The sequence below is a fragment of the Desmodus rotundus genome, chromosome 9 (genome assembly GCF_022682495.2).
Source record: "Desmodus rotundus isolate HL8 chromosome 9, HLdesRot8A.1, whole genome shotgun sequence".
Classification (NCBI taxonomy): Eukaryota; Metazoa; Chordata; class Mammalia; order Chiroptera; family Phyllostomidae; genus Desmodus; species Desmodus rotundus.
The window spans coordinates 45,742,732-45,759,740 of NC_071395.1; the positions used below are offsets into that span (position 1 = coordinate 45,742,732).

The 17,009-nt window shown below is 52.3% G+C and overlaps 3 protein-coding genes across 4 annotated transcripts; 1 reads left to right on the forward strand and 2 right to left on the reverse strand.

Annotated features, from left to right (window-relative positions):
• Positions 1-218: 218 nt before the first annotated feature.
• GADD45GIP1 (GADD45G interacting protein 1) lies at positions 219-2,402 on the forward strand. Its single transcript, XM_024557024.3, has 2 exons — positions 219-585; positions 2,054-2,402. Exons 1-2 carry the CDS (start codon positions 236-238, stop codon positions 2,370-2,372), a joined length of 669 nt encoding a protein of 222 aa, XP_024412792.1. The 5' UTR covers positions 219-235; the 3' UTR covers positions 2,373-2,402.
• Positions 2,403-2,860: 458 nt separating this feature from the next.
• On the reverse strand, positions 2,861-8,923 carry RAD23A (RAD23 homolog A, nucleotide excision repair protein). 2 transcript variants are annotated; one of them, XM_045192567.3, is made up of 9 exons: positions 8,757-8,923; positions 6,828-6,989; positions 6,477-6,658; positions 6,283-6,338; positions 6,015-6,142; positions 5,691-5,769; positions 5,357-5,592; positions 3,697-3,861; positions 2,861-3,616 (listed from the first exon to the last, which is right to left on the reverse strand). In XM_045192567.3, exons 1-9 carry the CDS (start codon positions 8,826-8,828, stop codon positions 3,503-3,505), a joined length of 1,194 nt encoding a protein of 397 aa, XP_045048502.1. In that variant the 5' UTR covers positions 8,829-8,923; the 3' UTR covers positions 2,861-3,502. The 2 variants fall into 2 exon arrangements, with proteins under 2 accessions (XP_045048502.1, XP_024412832.1); XM_024557064.3 differs by having other exon boundaries at positions 5,459-5,592; positions 8,757-8,922.
• A 1,553-nt stretch (positions 8,924-10,476) lies between these two features.
• CALR (calreticulin) lies at positions 10,477-14,470 on the reverse strand. Its single transcript, XM_024557065.4, has 9 exons — positions 14,296-14,470; positions 13,813-13,914; positions 13,425-13,628; positions 12,758-12,852; positions 12,459-12,668; positions 12,263-12,376; positions 12,035-12,178; positions 11,337-11,429; positions 10,477-11,248 (listed from the first exon to the last, which is right to left on the reverse strand). The coding sequence occupies exons 1-9, from the start codon at positions 14,384-14,386 to the stop codon at positions 11,045-11,047; spliced, it is 1,257 nt and encodes a 418-aa protein (XP_024412833.1). The 5' UTR covers positions 14,387-14,470; the 3' UTR covers positions 10,477-11,044.
• Between the last annotated feature and the right edge of the window lie 2,539 nt (positions 14,471-17,009).

Genomic DNA, 17,009 nt, shown 5'->3' on the forward strand with positions numbered 1-17,009 from the left:
ATTTTAAACATATGAAATTGAAACTTAAATACCATTTTAATAAATAACTGCTAAAATAAATTTTTAAGTGGGGCTTGAAGATGTGTAAGAAACTTGTACACCCTTCCTTCTCGCCCCTGCCCTGAACTGAGGTAGCAGGGACACACTCTTCATCCTGCGCGGCCCCCTTGGGACTTCGCGCGCAGGCAGCGCCGTGGCCAGCTCCGCTGGCCCTCGAGGACCCCGCACGGCCAAAATGGCGGCGCCCGTGCGGCAGGCACAGAGTCTACTCGGGCTCGCGGCGACCCTGGGCCCAGGCTTCCGCGGCTACCGCGCACCACCGCCCCCGCGCCGTTGGCCTGGGCCCTGGTGGCCGGACCCAGATGACCCGCTGACTCCGCGCTGGCAGTTGGGGCCACGCTACGCGGCCAAGCAGTTCGCGCGGCATGGCGCAGCCTCCGGGGTGGCCGCTGGTTCGCTGTGGCCGTCACAGGAACAGCTGCGCGAACTGGAGGCAGAGGAGAGTGAATGGTACCCGAGCCTGGCGGCCATGCAGGAGTCAGTGCGGGTGCAGCAGCTGGCGGAAGAGCAGAAGCGTAAGGCCAGGTACGTGCGTTTGGTCGGACAGGCGCTGGGCTGCAGGCCACGTTCTCCGCGGCCCGGTGGGTGAACTGTACTCCAACGGATGCTTATCACAGGGTCTGCATGCTGTAGATTTATGCGCATGCTCACATAGCTGCCAAACATACTTAATCATCAGCCAGTCTTTAGTGAGCGCCTACTGTGTACAAGGCCTTTTCCCAGGTGCGGGGAACACAGCAATATGTTTCAGCTGGCGACAGAGAACTATTAGGAAGATAAAATTTGGTGAAGAGTGCGGACAGAGAGCGGCTTTGGTTTAAGACTTAAAATTTGGTATTTAAGCAGATACCTGAATGACCAGGCATAGCCATGGGAATATCTTAGGGAAAGTGGTCTGGTAGGGGGAATGACTGGTGCAAAGGCCCTGAGGTAGGGATATGCTTTAAGGAACAGCCAACCCATCAGTACGACTGGGTCCAGAGAGTGAAAAGTGATAGGGTCTGGAACCAAGGGCAGAGGACAGACTCAGAAGCAGGTCTTAAAGGATTGACCCAAAGCATGTAGGCAAGACCAAGGGCATCAGAATGGCTCCACTTCCTGGAGGCAAGAGCCAGCCAAAGCAGACTAGCAGAAAGCAGGCCGGTTGTGTTCCTGGTGTTTCATTGTTCTTGTCCTCACAAAAGCTCTAAGAGGAAGTAGGGATCACTCTCATTTTAGATAGGGAAACTAAGGCCTGGGAAGATGGGAGTCACCTATCCAGTCATCCAGTGAGCTGTGAAGATGAGAAATGAACCTCAGTCTCCTGTCTCTGCCCCACCCCAGCTGGATAACCCCATCATGAGGCTTTAGTTCTTCCAGCTTCATGGGGCTGTAACTGGCACCTACAAATTCATAGGATTGCATGAAAAGGTCAAATCCATGCCTTGCCTTCACTCCTGTGCCTAGAACTGGGCCTGACATACAGTTGGTGGTCAGTGATGTCCATGGAAATGGCCTGGCATGGTGTGCATAGGTGGCCTAGTAGCTCAATAAAGTTGGGGTCTGCTCCTGGGGGTTATTGGGGCTTGGCCCTCTCAAGCTCTAGGTCAGGGGTCCCCAACCCTGGAGCTGGCCCTGGACAGGTGCTGGTGTGCAGCCTGGGCCTGTTAGGAATGCCTGAGCTCCACCTCCTGTACCGCCCCTCCACAACCCCCCCCCCATCCACAGCAGGCAAGCTTGAGAGCCCCCCCTTTCCATAAAACTGTTCCCCGGTGACGAAAAGGTTGGGGACTGCTGCTCTAAGTCATATATTACTTCATCTCTCCTTCCTGTTTCTTCACTTATTCAGGACTTTGCCTGATAGTTAATGGCCACAAGTCTTCCCAGTTTTTCATCTCCATGGAGGTGCTGGGAAGCAAGATGTGGGCAAAGGCTTGACGATGGGATGTGGATAGATAGGTGCTGCTCTGGCTGGGTGTCACTGCCCTCACCACCCACCCTCCTTCCCCTGCAGGGAGCAGCTCATTGCAGAGAGCATGGCTAAGATGCCACAGATGATTGAGAACTGGCGGCGGCAGCAGCAGGAGCGCAGGGAGAAGGAGAAGGCAGACAAAGAACGGCGTGCCCAGCTACAGGCGGAAGCCCAGGAGCGCCTGGGCTACCATGTGGACCCCAGGAGTGCCCGCTTTCAGGAGCTGCTGCAGGACCTGGAGAAGCAGCAGCGCAAGCGCCTCAAGGAGGAAAAACAAAGACAGAAGAAGGAGGCACGAGCTGCTGCACTGGCTGCCACTACAGTCCAGGACCCAGCAGCCTCCGTGGAACCCAGCTCTTAAGATTTTCTCAATAAAACCTGCTGCCCAACAGCCCCACCCCCAGAGTGTTCTTCATCCTCTTAGTGTACCCCTCCCCAACACCTGGGGCCAGGGAATCCCCCACCCTCCCCTAGTTCTGCCCGCTGGGGCCCATGCTGCAGAATGGGGATGCAATGGGGAAATAATGGAGCAGATGGCAGAGGAGAAGGCTTCTGTTTACCAACATTAATCTCTATTAATTATCAGGGGGGAAGTGTAGCCAAAAAACAGACTGGTGATGATGGTGGGGGGCAGGAAGAAACAGCTCTTCCAAGACCAAGCTGGGGCTGTGGCCCACTGTGGGGAAATGAGACAGCTTCTGAGGGAGGAGGATATATTGTGAGCCCCTATCTGCAGAAGCTGACAGACCTCTCTGCCCCTTCTTGGCATTCCCACATAGCCTGTGCCCAACTAGCTCCCAGAGCCAGATGAGCTAGAGTGGGAAGCCCCGGCAGGCACAGACCACAGGATGGGCTTTTAAAACTTTATTCACTTCAAAACCTTTATCAGAGACACGGTTCTGTACTGGGGTGGGGGGGGTGGCCTCGACCTCCACAGCAGCTGTTACCCCTTCCCCAAACAGGAGAAGCCTGGCTGCCTCCTCCCCAGTGAAGGGATGCAGGCTGGAGGCCAAGGCCAGATTGCAGAGGGGGCTTCGGGCCTCTCAGCGCTCACCCCAGAAGGGAAGATTTGGGCCATTCCAATGGAAGATCGAAAGTTCGGGGATCCAGCTTCCCCTCACCCTCAAAGGGTGAGGAGGTCTTAGGGGCTCTTTGGGGGGATGGGGAAGCAAGCAGCCCTCTCCATCTGGCTGCAAGGAGCTGGGACAGAGGCCAAGAAGGGCCCATCTGTCACCTCCAGCCCTGCCAGCTCCTTGGAACAGGCTAGGCTAGGGCGGGGGATAGGGGGACAGCTGTCTGGCCCAGGTCTTCTCAGGCCAAGATGGAAATGGGAGCCACTTTAGGAGGGTGGGAAGTTGAGGTGTTTTTTTTTTAAGGTTTTTGACTTTCCACTTCTTAAATAAACATGAATATATATATATTTTTTTCTTTTATAAAACTTTTTTGGATTTGGGATAGGGTGAGGGCAGTAGGCGGCCTGGCCTCCTGGCATCATTCGTCATCAAAGTTCTGACTCAGGAGGAAGTTGGCAGCCAAGTTCTCATTTTTTTCACAGGCGAAGTAGGCCTGGATCACCAGGCTCTCTGGGAAGCCCAAGGCTTTCAACTGTGGGAAGATGGGCAAGTATAAGCAGGGCATGGGGGCCTACCCCACCAGTAGGGTCACCCCTCAGCCACGCCTCTTACCCTCTCTATTGCTTCCTTCTCCTGTGGCGTCACCTGGATGTAGTTCATCTGTGGGGCCTCCTCACCTATGGCACCCACCTCACCCTCAACGTCAGAGATGTCCGCCAGCTCCCCAGGGGGCTCGTTCAGCATCTGGATGAACTGCTCCTGGTGCCGGCTGATTTGCTGTGGGAGACAGAGGGCAAGGGATAGTAACCCACAGCCCTTGGCTGACCTCCCCACGTGCCTGTCACATCCCTTGCTTTTCATTCACTCAGTAAATATCTAGAGGGTGCCTATTCTGACCACATAGCAACACAGTGATGAACAGACCCCACTGTGATGGAGATGACATTCCAGGGTGGGGAAACAGGTCATAAACAAGCAAATAAATGGTCAAAAGTTTACAATGTAAATACTGGGCCTGGCATACAGTAGAGCAGACACTGGGCTAGAAAAAAACATGTTAGTCTAGGTGAGAAGGAAGTTTCTTCCAGGTAGAGCAAACCAATTGCAAAGGTTGGGGCGTGGGGATGCACTTGGCAAATGCCAAAAACAAGATCCCTGTGGCAAAACCAATAAGGAAGGAGAGAGAGAAAACACAAAATGAGATAAGAGGAAAGCAGGGACCAGACCTGCTTTCTTCTATTGCCTTCTAGTGTGATGGGACACTACAATGGTGACGGGTAAATCTGGGTACCTTTTTGAAACACCAGTGCATCTGGATGTTGCCTATCTGCGAGTTCTGATACAACTTTTTATGTACATCTGACAACTTTCACATCAGTGAAGTGCTTTTTCAGGATGCTGGTTCTGGTGGAGAACAGACCCTAAGGGCTGTGCAGAAAACAGAGGCCTGGCTGCCAGGCAACCAAGTGGGAGATAAGGTATAAGCCATGGAGATAAGAGTGCAGGGTTGGGCTGACTGAGATGTTCTGGAAGTAGAGCAAGACCTGACAGGTGACAAGCCAACCCCAGCAGGCCCCAAGGGCTTGCGGCTCAAGCAACCCCAGGCTAGTCCCTGTGGGGACAGAGTGGGATAGGAGAAGGGTCTGTTCGGAAACCTTAGATATCTGGAAAACACTTTCTTGGAGGCATAAAGTCAGCCATGGAAGAGCATGGCATCTGGGCTGGTTACATGTATTTTGGTCACCACAGACTGAATGCCCCAGAATGATTCATGGGGAGGATTGAATGGAGAGAAAGAACAGGTGTGCAGCCTGGGCTCTACAACATCTAGAGGAGGTGCGCAGGAGGAGGCAGCATAAGACAGATGTGGGGGAAGAAGCAGCAGAAGACCGATCCTGAACAGGAGAGGCAGGCCTTCAGGGAGGACCCAGAGCCAACTGGGGCACAGAGGTCCTGGGCGCTGCAAGGCAACCCTATTGACATGACAAGTATGAAGCACCAGCTGTATGTGGAGCCGAGACACAGTCAGAGCCGTAAGACACTGAAGGCAGAGCACAGGACCCAGAAGCTGGAGGCAGACACACACACAGTCCACCAGCTGCCGGGCTGCTCCAAGCCTCTGGTGTCTTCTTCTTCCATGAGGGCAAGTATGACAGTACCCACACTCTCACAGGGTGATTGGGAGGAGTACATGAAACAGTGTAGGTCACCAATTCTAGAGGAGCAGCAGGGAACTGTTAGTCCCACTTTCCAAGTACAGAGGAACACCTACTAAGGGTGCTGGGCCAGGCTCACTCTTTCCAGCTGTGGCTCCCACAGAGAAGGAGAGGGAGGTGTGGCTGCACTGGCTCCCGCCGAGCCCCCAGGTCCGCACCTGCAGAAGCTGGGGATTCTCCTGGCCCAGCTGCTGGAGCAGGGCAGGCAGCAGCGCCGGATTCTGCTGAATCACCTGCCGCATATTCTGGAACTGGGGCTGGTCCCGCAGGAACTCCAGGGGGTTCTCTCCCGCTGGCAGGAGGAAGGCATGTGGTCAGACCCTAGGCTGGGCTCCCAGAAACGTGTCTTGACAGCAGACACCCCACATGCACACCTCCCAACTCACTCACCTGCTTCTGTGGCCGGCTGCTCAGATACCTGGCTCTCCTGGACAGAACCGTGTTCTGGCTCGGGACTCCCAGGAATTCCCTGTCAGGGGTCCTATTTAGTTCTAAAGCACAGACCACCCGCTGCCTCCCTCCTGTGTGCTCAGCCCTGGCAGGAAACAGGTGAGGCCCACCCTCCACTCATGTCCAGCCTTCTACAGAAAGCCTTTCCTGGCTGGAACCACAACCCAAAGGCTTTTAGGATCAGGTTTTCCCTGATCACCCATCAGGGCACTAAACCCATGTACTCCCTGGAAGCCTCCCCTGAAGGCAGTACCCCCACCTCACCGTGAGTAGATACTCCACGGCCCGGTGGGGGTTGTTGTAGCTGGCTCTCAGGGCTGCCACGACCCGTTCCCGCTCATAGCCCATGGACATGATCTCCGTCAGCATCGTCTCATATTCAGAGCCAGTCACTATGGAGGGAGCAGCAAAGCCGAGGTCACCAGGGTGAGGAATGGACAGCTCCCAGACCCTCCCAAACCCAACAAGGTCCAGCTGATGGCTGGGACTCCCAGTCACTTCTGCCCCAAGTACTGCTCACCCACTCACCCACCTAGCGTGGAGGCTGCATCTTCCTCTCTCCCGCTGCTACCTGAAGAAGGAACAGAGCTGCAAATTCAAGAGAGAGAAATCGGACCCTGGCTTCTGGCATCTTGCCCTTCCCCTGGGTGCATAGGACCACACATGTAGATGCTGGAATGTGCTGGGAGGACAGGGCCCAACTGGAGCTGCTGCTCCCTGCCTTACCCTGACACGGACTCCGGGGATGTTGTGGGGACTGATTCCTCCGACGGGCTCTTGTCTTCTCTGATGGTAGGTGGGGGATGGGACATGCCTGAGGCAGGGGCCGACGGGGAGGTTGTGGAGGACTCAGGGGCAGCAGTGGAAGAGGCCTCTGGGGGTACTGAGGTGCCTGGGCTGTTTTTGGCCTGTCACACCCAGAAAAAAGGGAGCAGGCATCAGTATCCCTATCAAGCCTCAACATCCAGCCACCTCCTGGTCCCACCCTATTCACGGCTAATCTCTCCTGGGCACACAGTCTCTTGCCAGCTCCCTAGGTAATCCGTGTAATCCTCACAAGCAGCATACTTCACCCACCTTGGTCACCATGACAACCACAAAGTTCTTCTCATCTATGCGATAGTCCCTGATGGGAACGTCATCGCTCAAAATCTTGCCAGCATAGATGAGTTTCTGTCCAGCCACAGGGAAGGCATCACGACCCTTTTCAGCTTCTATCTTTTCCTTTAGCACCTTCACCTGGAGAGAGTGGTACAAACAGTCACTGCAAACCCCAAGATTCTCTCTTCCCTTCTAGTCTGGTGGGAAGAGGCTGAAAGCCCTAATGACAGAGAAGTTAAGCTTCATAGTCAAGCATGGAGATTTGAATTTATTCGATCCCAATATTCAACAGAGTATTTACTGAACACTTACTGAACACAAATCTTTGTTCTCATGGAGGTGACACTCATGTGTGGGAAAGAGAAACAAGTACCTATATCAGATGGTGTTAAGTATGATGAAAAATAAAACATAACCTAGGGAAAACAGGAGGGTTCTTCATTCCACACTGCAGACAGCGGTCAGTCTTTACTGAGAGTATCTAAGTTAGTAAGGCTATCATAAATATATATATACCACATTAAAAAAAAGATATTTTTTTAGAGAGAGAGGAAGGGAGGAAGAGAGGGAGAAGAACATTGATATGAGAAACATCGATCTGCTGCATCTCAAAGGTGGCTCACCGGGGACTGAGCCCAAAACCAAGGCATGTGTCCTGACCAGGAATCCAACTGTTGACCTCCTACTTTGTAGAACAATGCCCAACCAACTGAGCCATACTGGCCAGGGCTGTACCACATTTTTAGAGCCTCAAAATAACTGTATGAAATAGATACCATTAGCCTCGTTTCATAAAGAAAATGGAGCACAGAGATGTTAAGTAACTTTCCCAAAGTCAAACAGTTGGACGACAGTTCACAAAAATCTGTGGGTTTCTGGCCTAGCTGTTGTGGCTCAGCAGAGTGGGTCCTGGCCTGCTAACCATGAGGTCGCCAGTTCTATTCCTGGTCAGGGCACTTGCCTGGGTTGCAGGCTAGATCCAAGGTTGGGGACTTAAGAGAGGCAAATGATGGATGTGTCCAATGTTTCTCTCCCTTTCTTTCTCCCTTTCTTCCCCTCTCTCTAAAAAATAAAGTCTTTTTTTAAAAACCTACAAAAAAGAAATGTGAATGTCTCCCTCGTGGGGTAGTAGTGCGAAAAGTGCTAAATACATAGCTACATTCCATTTTTGTTAGGTCCTAAATTCTCTTTTCAGCTAAAAATGCAGAATAATGTTTAGACTGTGGGATCTGACATAAGGTAGAACCGAATTCGAACCCTAGCTCTGCCATTACTCGCTGACGTGACTGTGGCAAAGTTCCTTAACCCTAGATTTACACATCTGTAAAGTGAGGAATCAGAGTCTCCAAATGACAAGCCTGTTTCGCATATTTAGTAAGATAATAACAGTAGAAACTCATCAATTAACGAATAACAAACGGCCCACAAACATGGAAAACTGAAATTCAGACCGTTTATTATCATTATCAACATCACTGCCGTCATCAGCTGGCATCTCCTGGCCACTACTCCCAGATTCGGCCACCAACGTCGCCGAGGAGACGCCTGCAAAGCTGAGAACTCAGAACTCACGTCCCTGAGAGCGCAGCCTAGCCGGGCATCCGAGCCTGGCTCCCGTGCCCCGCGAGAGCGCTGACATTAGAGCCGGGACCTGGCAGGCGCCCGGGGGTGGGGCCGTCGGGAGACTAGCCCGTGAACGCCGACAAAGCCGCCAGGGTCTAGGCAGCAGACCATCGTGGGGTGGGAGAGAGGATGGTTCGGAACAATCAGGCAAGTTGGAAAAGGTGAGCTGGACTCGTGCCGCGCCATCCTCCCTGCTCCTCCTGGCAGGATCTCTGCCTCCCTGCCCCCACTCCACCCCCGTATCCCGTCATTCCCGCCCCCGGGCTCCAGCCTGGCTCGCACCGTCTCGTCAGGCTCCATGCGGATCTTAAAAGTCTGCTGCTGCAGCGTTTTGAGCGTGATGGTGACGGCCATGGCGGGGCCCGAGCGATGCGGCAGCCCCGAGATCTTCACACAACATGCAATTCACGCCGCCGCCATCTTAGCGCCCAGCCGCGCTGCTAGCAGACAGCTTCCGGGGCAGGCGCTGCGCACGCCGACTATCAAAGCACGTGACCTGCAGGCGTGCTCTCTCGGCCCCCCCCCCCCCATTGACTTTTGGGGGCATGCACAAGCATGCGCACACTAAACTCAGAGCCGCGGGACGAGGCCGGGCGTGGAGAGGGGGCGGGCGGTGCGCTTCTCATTCAGAGTGCACACTGGTCGTGTGGCTTCCTGCAAGTGATGTCATGCCCTTAGCAGTGACGTCATAAGGCCACAAAATGGCTCCGAAGTCCCTACTTTGACCCTTAGGAGTTTCATTTTTCTATGACATTGAATAAAAATTTTCATGTACTTGTTATAGATACTTGTATTTCTCCATAGAGTCTTTGTTCATCTTTTTTGCATGTTCCAGTTGAGTCTTATTCTGGCCCGGCCACCCTGACAAGAACCCCATCAGGCCCTGAAAGTAGAACTTAGGACTGGAAAGGATACTTGAAAGATCACCAATTAAAGAAATAAAAATTCAAAAATGCATTTGGCCACCTCTGCTGCTTCCCCAACCACTTTGCTCACCCCGCTATCTCCAACTCTGACCACAAAAGTATTTACAGGTCTCTCCATAAACTTGCCTTGGATATACCAATCCTGGGAGGCTTCCCAAAGGGGTGGGGCTCAGCCACAGGGCACAGGAGGGAAGCTTGAAGGAGGCCCACCCAAATAACAAAGACTTGAGGGGCTGGTTGGGCAAAGCTGAAGAGGGTGTATTGGATGCTGGTTAAAGGTGAGGCTGGGCTTATCTCCCAGCCACTGGGTGGAGATGCCCCCATCCTGGACTGTCCATTTCCTCCCTCTGAACCTGCTGATTTCACAGGTCACATCCAAACACCCTAGCCTGGAACCAGGCAGTCACCCAACACCTCACCTACTGCCCAACTGTAACCAAGGTAACCAAGTCCTGCTGCTTCTCCCTTCACTTCGTGCCTTGAGCCTAGAAGCTTCTACCAGAGCAGGCTGGGCCCATTTCAGGGCTTCCTACCTCTTTCCTGCAACAAGGTCATCAGCTGCCAGCTACCTGCTGGACTTTTAGTGGCAACCTTGTGGACCCCAACAGAGCAGGCCTAGGCCAGCCTCAGAAGCCGAGTCTCCCAGATTTTAAGAGGAATGGCCTTCACCACCATCCGATTGCTCTACATAGTCTTACTCCATAATAGGTTCAGAGGTACATATGGTTGTGTAAAACAGATGGCATGAGAAAGTGTCTAAGGTGTGGGTTTAAATCCCTGCCCCACCTCTTACTACATTCTGGACCTATACTCTCATCAGACTTAACTGGTATTAGAAACTCACCAGTTTGGTGCAAAGACTTAGTGAGTTAATACCTGGAGTATTTGTAATGGCACTTAGTTCCTCTTCTCCCAGTGCTTTGTGGGGGTAAATGAAAGCCCCTGTAACCTTGTGGGACATTCAGCTAATGCTTTAGTGGCTGAGAAATTAGTCTTACTGAAGTCACCCCAGAAAATAAAAAAAAGCCACCTTTGGTTTCCTGATGTCTGTCTCTCCCCAGAAGAAGACACAGAAGGAAGACACAAAACTTAATTTAATAGAAATTTTGTTTGTAGTTCTTACATTCTCAGTGTGAGCTGAGCTGGAACCCACTGCCCCAACCAGAAGTGGCCCAGTCCTGGAGGCAGAGGAGGAAGAGGGGGGGGGGGTGTAAGAGCTCAGGCCCTAGGAGCCCCATTCTTCCTTCTTCAGTGCTGGGGGGCTGGGGGCACCGTCCTTGTCTCCTGCTCCCCCTCTGGGCTCCAGGAACAGATGGAATCTTGGGCCTGGGGCCTCTCCTCCACAATCCCCACACCCCCAGGTTGGAGGGGGAATTAAGGGATCAAGGGAAAGCAGAGGACAGAGGAAAGCAAAGATGTCAAGAAAGATGAGGGCCGAAGGAGAATCAGAGACAAAACACCAATGGGGGAGGGGGAGACAAGGTGGGGGGGGGGGGGACAATACCAAAATCCACCCCAAATTGGAACCCGCCTGGAAAAAAAAGGAAAAGTTCTCCAGTCTCATAGAGACATTATTTGGCGCAACTGGCTCTGTGGTGGGCACGCTCAGGCCTCAGTCCAGCCCTGGAAGCAGTGGCGTGGCCCCTACAGCTCATCCTTGGCCTGGCCAGCAGCAGCATCTTCCTCTTCCTCCTCCTCCTTATCGTCCTCTTCCTCCTCATCTTCATCTTTGTCCTCCTCATCATCGTCCTTGTCGGCCTCCTCCTCCTCCTTGCGCTTCTTGTCTTCCTCCTCTTCCCTCAGCCTCTGTTCCTCATCCTGCTTGTCCTTCATTTGTTTTTCTGCTGCCTGCATACAGACCACACAGTCAGGGCCTGGCCCCCATCTGCCAGCCCTGCCTGCCCCACCCCAGCCCATGAGTGGACCCTAGTCCCACCTTTGTGGCACCCCATGTCTCGTTGCCAAACTTTTCAGCATATGCTTCATCGTTGGTGATGAGGAAGTTGTCAAAGATGGTGCCAGACTTGACCTGGGTGTAGAAATGTATAGATGGTCAGAAGGGATCACCCCATGGCCCCAGCCTTGGGTTCCATAACCACTACACAATAGCAGTCTACCATTATGATTAAAAAAAACAGGATGACTTGGTTCAAACCTCAGCTCTGCTATTTCCTGCCTATATGACCTTGGATTGGTGACTTATCTGCACCTCAGTTTCTTCATCTGTATAATGAGGTCTCACTTCACCCCTTATACAAATTTTTTTCCAGTACCTACTATGTGCCAAGTTCTAGGTACAGAAGGTACATCAGTGAACAGGAACAGACAAAAATTTGGTTCTCCCACCAGAAAAAATTTTGGTCCCTAATGGGGCTATCTAACCACCTTCTGGGTCACTGGGGGAAATTAATGAATTGGTTCAGATAAAGGTTCTTGAGTGCCTTGCACAAAGTATACGGAACCTCAAAGGGGGTGCTATGAGAACTCCACAATGACAAACCAGGAAACTCTTCTGAAAAATCACCATTTTAGGCTCGTAACTGCCTAGGATTGACTCCTACTCCTGTCCCTTTCCTATTGGGTCATCCCAAGCATTTGAGATCCCCTAGTGATCCTGTTTCCTCCACATCGCACCTGCCAGAGGTCTAGGCCCAGCACGGCGAAGTTTTCATAGGCATAGATATTGCTATCAGGAGAGTACTCGGGGTTGTCAATCTCTGGATGGATCCAAGTGCCTTTGTAATCCGGGTTGTCGATCTGCCGGGGCTTCCACTCGCCCTACAGAAGAATGGGACTGGAGGTGAGTGGAAGTCAGCATGCTCCCCTCTGTGCACCCCACTCTGCCTGGAGACCCAGGAGCACCTTGTATTCTGGGTTCTGAATCACTGGTGGTTCCCACTCTCCGTCCATCTCTTCATCCCAGTCCTCAGGCTTCTTAGCATCGGGGTCAGGGATGTGCTCAGGCTTATCCCAGTCCTGAGATTACAGGAAAAGGTAAGATTTGGCCTAGGTGTCCACCAGCCCCTCTGTGGTGGGGAGCCCCTGTCCAAACACCAACCTCAGGTTTGGAGTCCGTGGGATCATCAATCTTGGCCCGCTCATCCCAGTCTTCGGGCTTTGAAGCGTCAGGATCCTTTATCTTCTTGGGTGGCAGAAAGTCCCAATCATCTTCCAGAGAGCCCGACTCCACCTGGCTATTGTCAATTTTCACTTCATAGGTGTTATCAGGCCGCACAATCAGTGTGTACAGGTGTGTGAATTCATCATCCTGAAGAAGGCAGAAGTGAGTGGCCTCGCCCACTAGACTGGCCACTGAGCCTACCCCAGACAGCCATTTGTCACCAACCCCAGGCACACCTTGCAACGGATGTCCTTGTTGATCAACACATTTTTGCCCTTGTAGTTGAAGATGACATGAACCTTCTTGGTGCCAGGGCCACAGATATCAGGGCCTAGGTGAGAAGCAGTTCCAGTTAAGGGCCAGAGGCTGCCCACCACTGCCAGGCCCCCCCTCAAACCCTATTTACAACAGGAAGACTTAATTCTTTTTTTAAAAAGAAACTGAATTGTGGTGACATTGGTTAATAAAATTATGTAGGTTTCATATATACAATTCTATTAAAAATCATCTATATGTTCTATTGTGTGTTCACCACCTCAAGTCAAAAAGACTTGATTCTTAAGTTCAGATCCATTAAGACTCGAAAGACAGGATTCAGATCTTGACTATCTCTAAGGGGTAATGTGTGGAGAGTTGGAAAAAACCATGCACACCATAGAACTCAGAATCCTCACTTGTAAAACTAAAAAATACCTACTTAAAATCACACAAATTAACAGCCTTATACCAAAAATCACAATGCAGCTATTGCTGCTGTGACTACCCCCTCAGTTTCCCCTTCAAAGGAAAGCCTGACAATGTGTTTCCGAGGCTTTCAAGACCACCTTTCATGGGCTATAAGGAACCATGGATGGGTCTCAGTCTCCCTCTAATCAGAGGTCAGCACCAGGGCGGGCCACTCACCAAACATAATGTTGTATTCAGAGTCCCCGTGCATGTCCGCCTGGTCCAAACTCTTTGGAAATAGCTTCACATAGCCGCCCCCACAGTCGATGTTCTGCTCATGTTTCACAGTAAACTGCACCACCAACGTCTGGTCCTTGTTGCTGAAAGGCTCAAATCTGGCGGACAGGGCGTAAAAGCGGGCATCCTGGCTTGTCTGCAGCCCTAGCACAGAATAGTATTGAGGTCACAGCTGGCCCCAATCCCTGGGAACCGTAAGATTCAAAGATTCAGACAACCATTCCCCTTCCTCTGCTTGCCCTGCTCCTGGGGATGCCCTGGCTGTCAGTGACTAGGGCTTCCTCCAGGAAGTCCTCCTGGCCTTCAGCACCCAGCCTCAGGTTCTTACCTTTATCTTTCTCCAAGTCACCATAGAACTTTCCGGCACTGAGGACAAATTTGCCAAAATCCGACTTGTGCTTGGATTCGACCCAGCGGTTGGTCCACCCGTCTACAGGATCAGAGGGGCAGGTCAGCGCAACTGTGCTGATTCCTCCCCCACCCACCAACTTCGCCGCAGCTCAAACGCATCTTCCAGGAACTATAAACTGTTGTAGTCAATAAAGGAAATCCCTGAGTGCCCCCCACCCCAATCTCCACTTTGACACCTTCGGTGTCTTAAAAGATCCTCGGACGAATCCTAAATGCTGCTGCGGGAGGCCGCTGCACCCTCCTTGTTCCCCAGGGACGTGAAAAGAAGGATCGCCTGCGGCTCTAGTCCCTGGGGCCACCGTGTTGGCCCTCCGAACAGTAATTAGAGGCGACAACACAGATCTGGGCTGGGGGGCCGGTCGCGTTGTCGCGGCGGCCTCGAGGAGGGACCAGGGGTTACCTCCGTCCAGAAACTGCTCCTTGAAGTAGACGGCGGGTTCGGCGGCAGCCAGGCTGAGAAGGCCGAGCAGCAGCGACACCGATAGCAGCATGGCGGGCCGAGGGGGCGGCGGCGCGTGGACCCTGCAACTCACTTCTCCAACAGCGGCTCTGCAGTAGGGACGGATGTTGGGGCTGGCCGTGAGTTTTTATACACGACCGCCCCTCACACCAACCTGGCCCTCCCCCTTGGCCCGCCCTCCGTGCCTTTCATTGGTCAGTGGCCACGACTCTGACTTTCCATTGGGCTCTCCTCAGCTCAGCAAGTTAGGCTGTGCCTAGGAACGCTGGGTTCCCAGATGGCCGATTTCTATTGGCCTCACCACTGGCCAATGACTGTCGACCACGCGTTGTGGGAGACGCCCACTGGTGAAGTAGGGGCCTCGAGCCCCTCAGGCTAGGTCATGTGACCGGCCCAACCTCTACCTCCTCTGCTCGCGTAGCTTGGGATCTGGAAATTTAAAGAACGAGCGCGAGTGCAGGTATGACCCTGCAAGACTAGGACGCTGCCCAAGCCTCAGCGTCACCACCTCGGATCCCTTCTGCGGGGAGATGTAGGCAAGGTTTTGTACCCGCATTTGGGGAACTCTCACTAGGATGCGCTCTCTGTCTTTGGCTTTCCCTCTCTCTCCCACCGCTTGCACCCCAGAATGAGGCAGAGACCACCAGGTGCTTGGGCTCTGGGACTTCACTTAACACTTCACCATGGCGTCAAAGTCATGCAGTCCAGCAGAGAGTGCCAGCTGTCTCCAACATGCAGCTCCTAGTGCCTGGTACCCTGGCACACTGCTGCTGTGTGACCTGGGGCAAGTCACTTAGCCTCTCTAATGTCACAGGAGCTCCTGAAAGGCCAGGAGGAGCGACCCTCGGCAGCTGCTGCCCAGAAAAAACGCTTTCAAAGCTTTCGAGGTCCTGGGACAGAGGGAAGTAAGCCCAGAAGACTCGAAGATAGAACTATAGACTGTAACTCCTAGGGCCGGGTTAGGGTAGTCCTTTAGTTGCAGTTTACCACCCTTCCCCCACCCCCCTCCACCCTCACCCCGCCAGTAAATGAAAGGGGTCGCTCTTTGTGGTCTCCCACAAACGGCCTGGCTTTTGCAATTAAACGGCTAAAGTTGAGAGGGCAGGGGGTTCCGTTGGGGAGGAAAAAAAGAGACAGATGGTAGAGAAGATAAGGTCTAAGGACGCAGGTCCCCTGAGTCTAGAGTCTTCTGAAGCCAGAACCTCCTAAATGCCAGCGTGGGGCAGTCTTCAGGAAGGAGGAAGAAGGGCTAGGGGGTTTCCCAAACTCTGAACAAAGAGGTCCTGGACCTAGAAACTTGGGAGTGGACCGCGGAAGGGGAGGAGCTGGGGAATCTTCGCAAAACGGTGAGGAGGGGGTGCTTTCCCACTAGTGGTGAAGACTCAGAAAAGGGAGAAATGAGGGGTTTTGGAGAAATTGGGATTCTGCTCCCTCCCCCATGCAGTGTCCAATATGGCCCAACCTGGCCCCCCTTTGGAGAAGCCCCAAGTCTGGGGTGATCACTCCAGGCCTGACACTGATCCTCCTGTCTTACCTCCCTTTCACCAAGTGCAATGGACACATGGATTTGGTGCCTCCTGCATAAGGGCAGACACTGTGCTTGTCTTGTTGACTTCATCCCCCAGCGTTCCCTGCAGCACCTGACAGAACAGGCTTAAAACCTATTTGATCTGTGGCTGAAGGAAGGATGTTTGAAGAAATTAATTTTTTTTAAAATGGGGAAAGCGCCCTGGCTGGCGTAGCTCAGTGGATTGAGCACAGGCTGCAAACCAAAGGGTCGCTGGTTTGATTCCCAGTCAGGGCACATGCCTGGGTTGTGGGCCAGGTCCCCAGTGGGGGCCACATAGAGGCAACCACACGTTGATATTTCTCTTTCTCCCTCCCTTCCCCTCTCTAAAAAAATATAAATAAAATCTTTTAAAAATGGGGAAGCGCTTTGAAGGAAAGAAGGGACTTTGAAAAATGCATTCTGATTTTTTTTTAAATCAGGTCTTCACTGTAGGGTCAGGATTGGGGGATATTAGCAACCCCATTTTCTAGGTTCAAATAACAATTGTGATGGCTAAATGACTAAAGGAATACTGCTTAGAATAGTGCCTGACATACAATCCACATTCAATTTAGTATTAACAAATACTGCATAATGTGTGAGCACTTTCACAGTTCTCAAAATAACGTAGGCTCATATTATCTCCATCCAAGTGAGGGAACTGAAGTGCAGCAAGATTAAGAGATTTGACTGACATAAATGGCAGATCTGGGATTAGAATGTACTTGGGCTGTCTAATAGCATCCACTGGCCACATATAACTGACCATATTAAATGTGACTGGTACAAACTGAAATGTAATATAAGTGTAAAATACACACCAGCCCTGGCTGCTATGACTCAGTGGATTGACCAGAGGCCTGTGGACCAAAAGGTTGCTGGTTCAATTCCCGGTCAGGGCACATGCCTGGGTTGCAGGCCAGGTTCCCATCTGGGGGTGTGTGAGAGGCAACCAATTGATATTTCTCTTGCACATTGATGCTTCTCTCCCTCTTTCCCTCCCTTCCCCTCTCTCTAAAAATAAATAAATAAAATCTTCATAAAATAAAATACACATCAGATTGGACTGGATAGGTAGCTCATTTGGTTAGAGCACCATACCCGT

Excerpts from the sequence above, each read along its gene's own strand:
- GADD45GIP1 (XM_024557024.3), top strand. The coding sequence starts at position 236 with ATGGCGGCGCCCGTGCGGCAGGCACAGAGTCTACTCGGGCTCGCGGCG. Across the intron at positions 586-2,053 it reads GAGCAGAAGCGTAAGGCCAG|GGAGCAGCTCATTGCAGAGA; the intron begins GTACGTGCGTTT and ends CTTCCCCTGCAG.
- RAD23A (XM_045192567.3), bottom strand. The coding sequence starts at position 8,828 with ATGGCCGTCACCATCACGCTCAAAACGCTGCAGCAGCAGACTTTTAAG. Across the intron at positions 6,990-8,756 it reads GCATGGAGCCTGACGAGACG|GTGAAGGTGCTAAAGGAAAA; the intron begins GTGCGAGCCAGG and ends CACTCTCTCCAG. Across the intron at positions 6,143-6,282 it reads AGATGCAGCCTCCACGCTAG|TGACTGGCTCTGAATATGAG; the intron begins GTGGGTGAGTGG and ends CTCCCTCCATAG.
- CALR (XM_024557065.4), bottom strand. The coding sequence starts at position 14,386 with ATGCTGCTATCGGTGTCGCTGCTGCTCGGCCTTCTCAGCCTGGCTGCC. Across the intron at positions 13,915-14,295 it reads GGAGCAGTTTCTGGACGGAG|ACGGGTGGACCAACCGCTGG; the intron begins GTAACCCCTGGT and ends CTGATCCTGTAG. Across the intron at positions 11,430-12,034 it reads TGGGCCTAGACCTCTGGCAG|GTCAAGTCTGGCACCATCTT; the intron begins GTGCGATGTGGA and ends TTCTACACCCAG.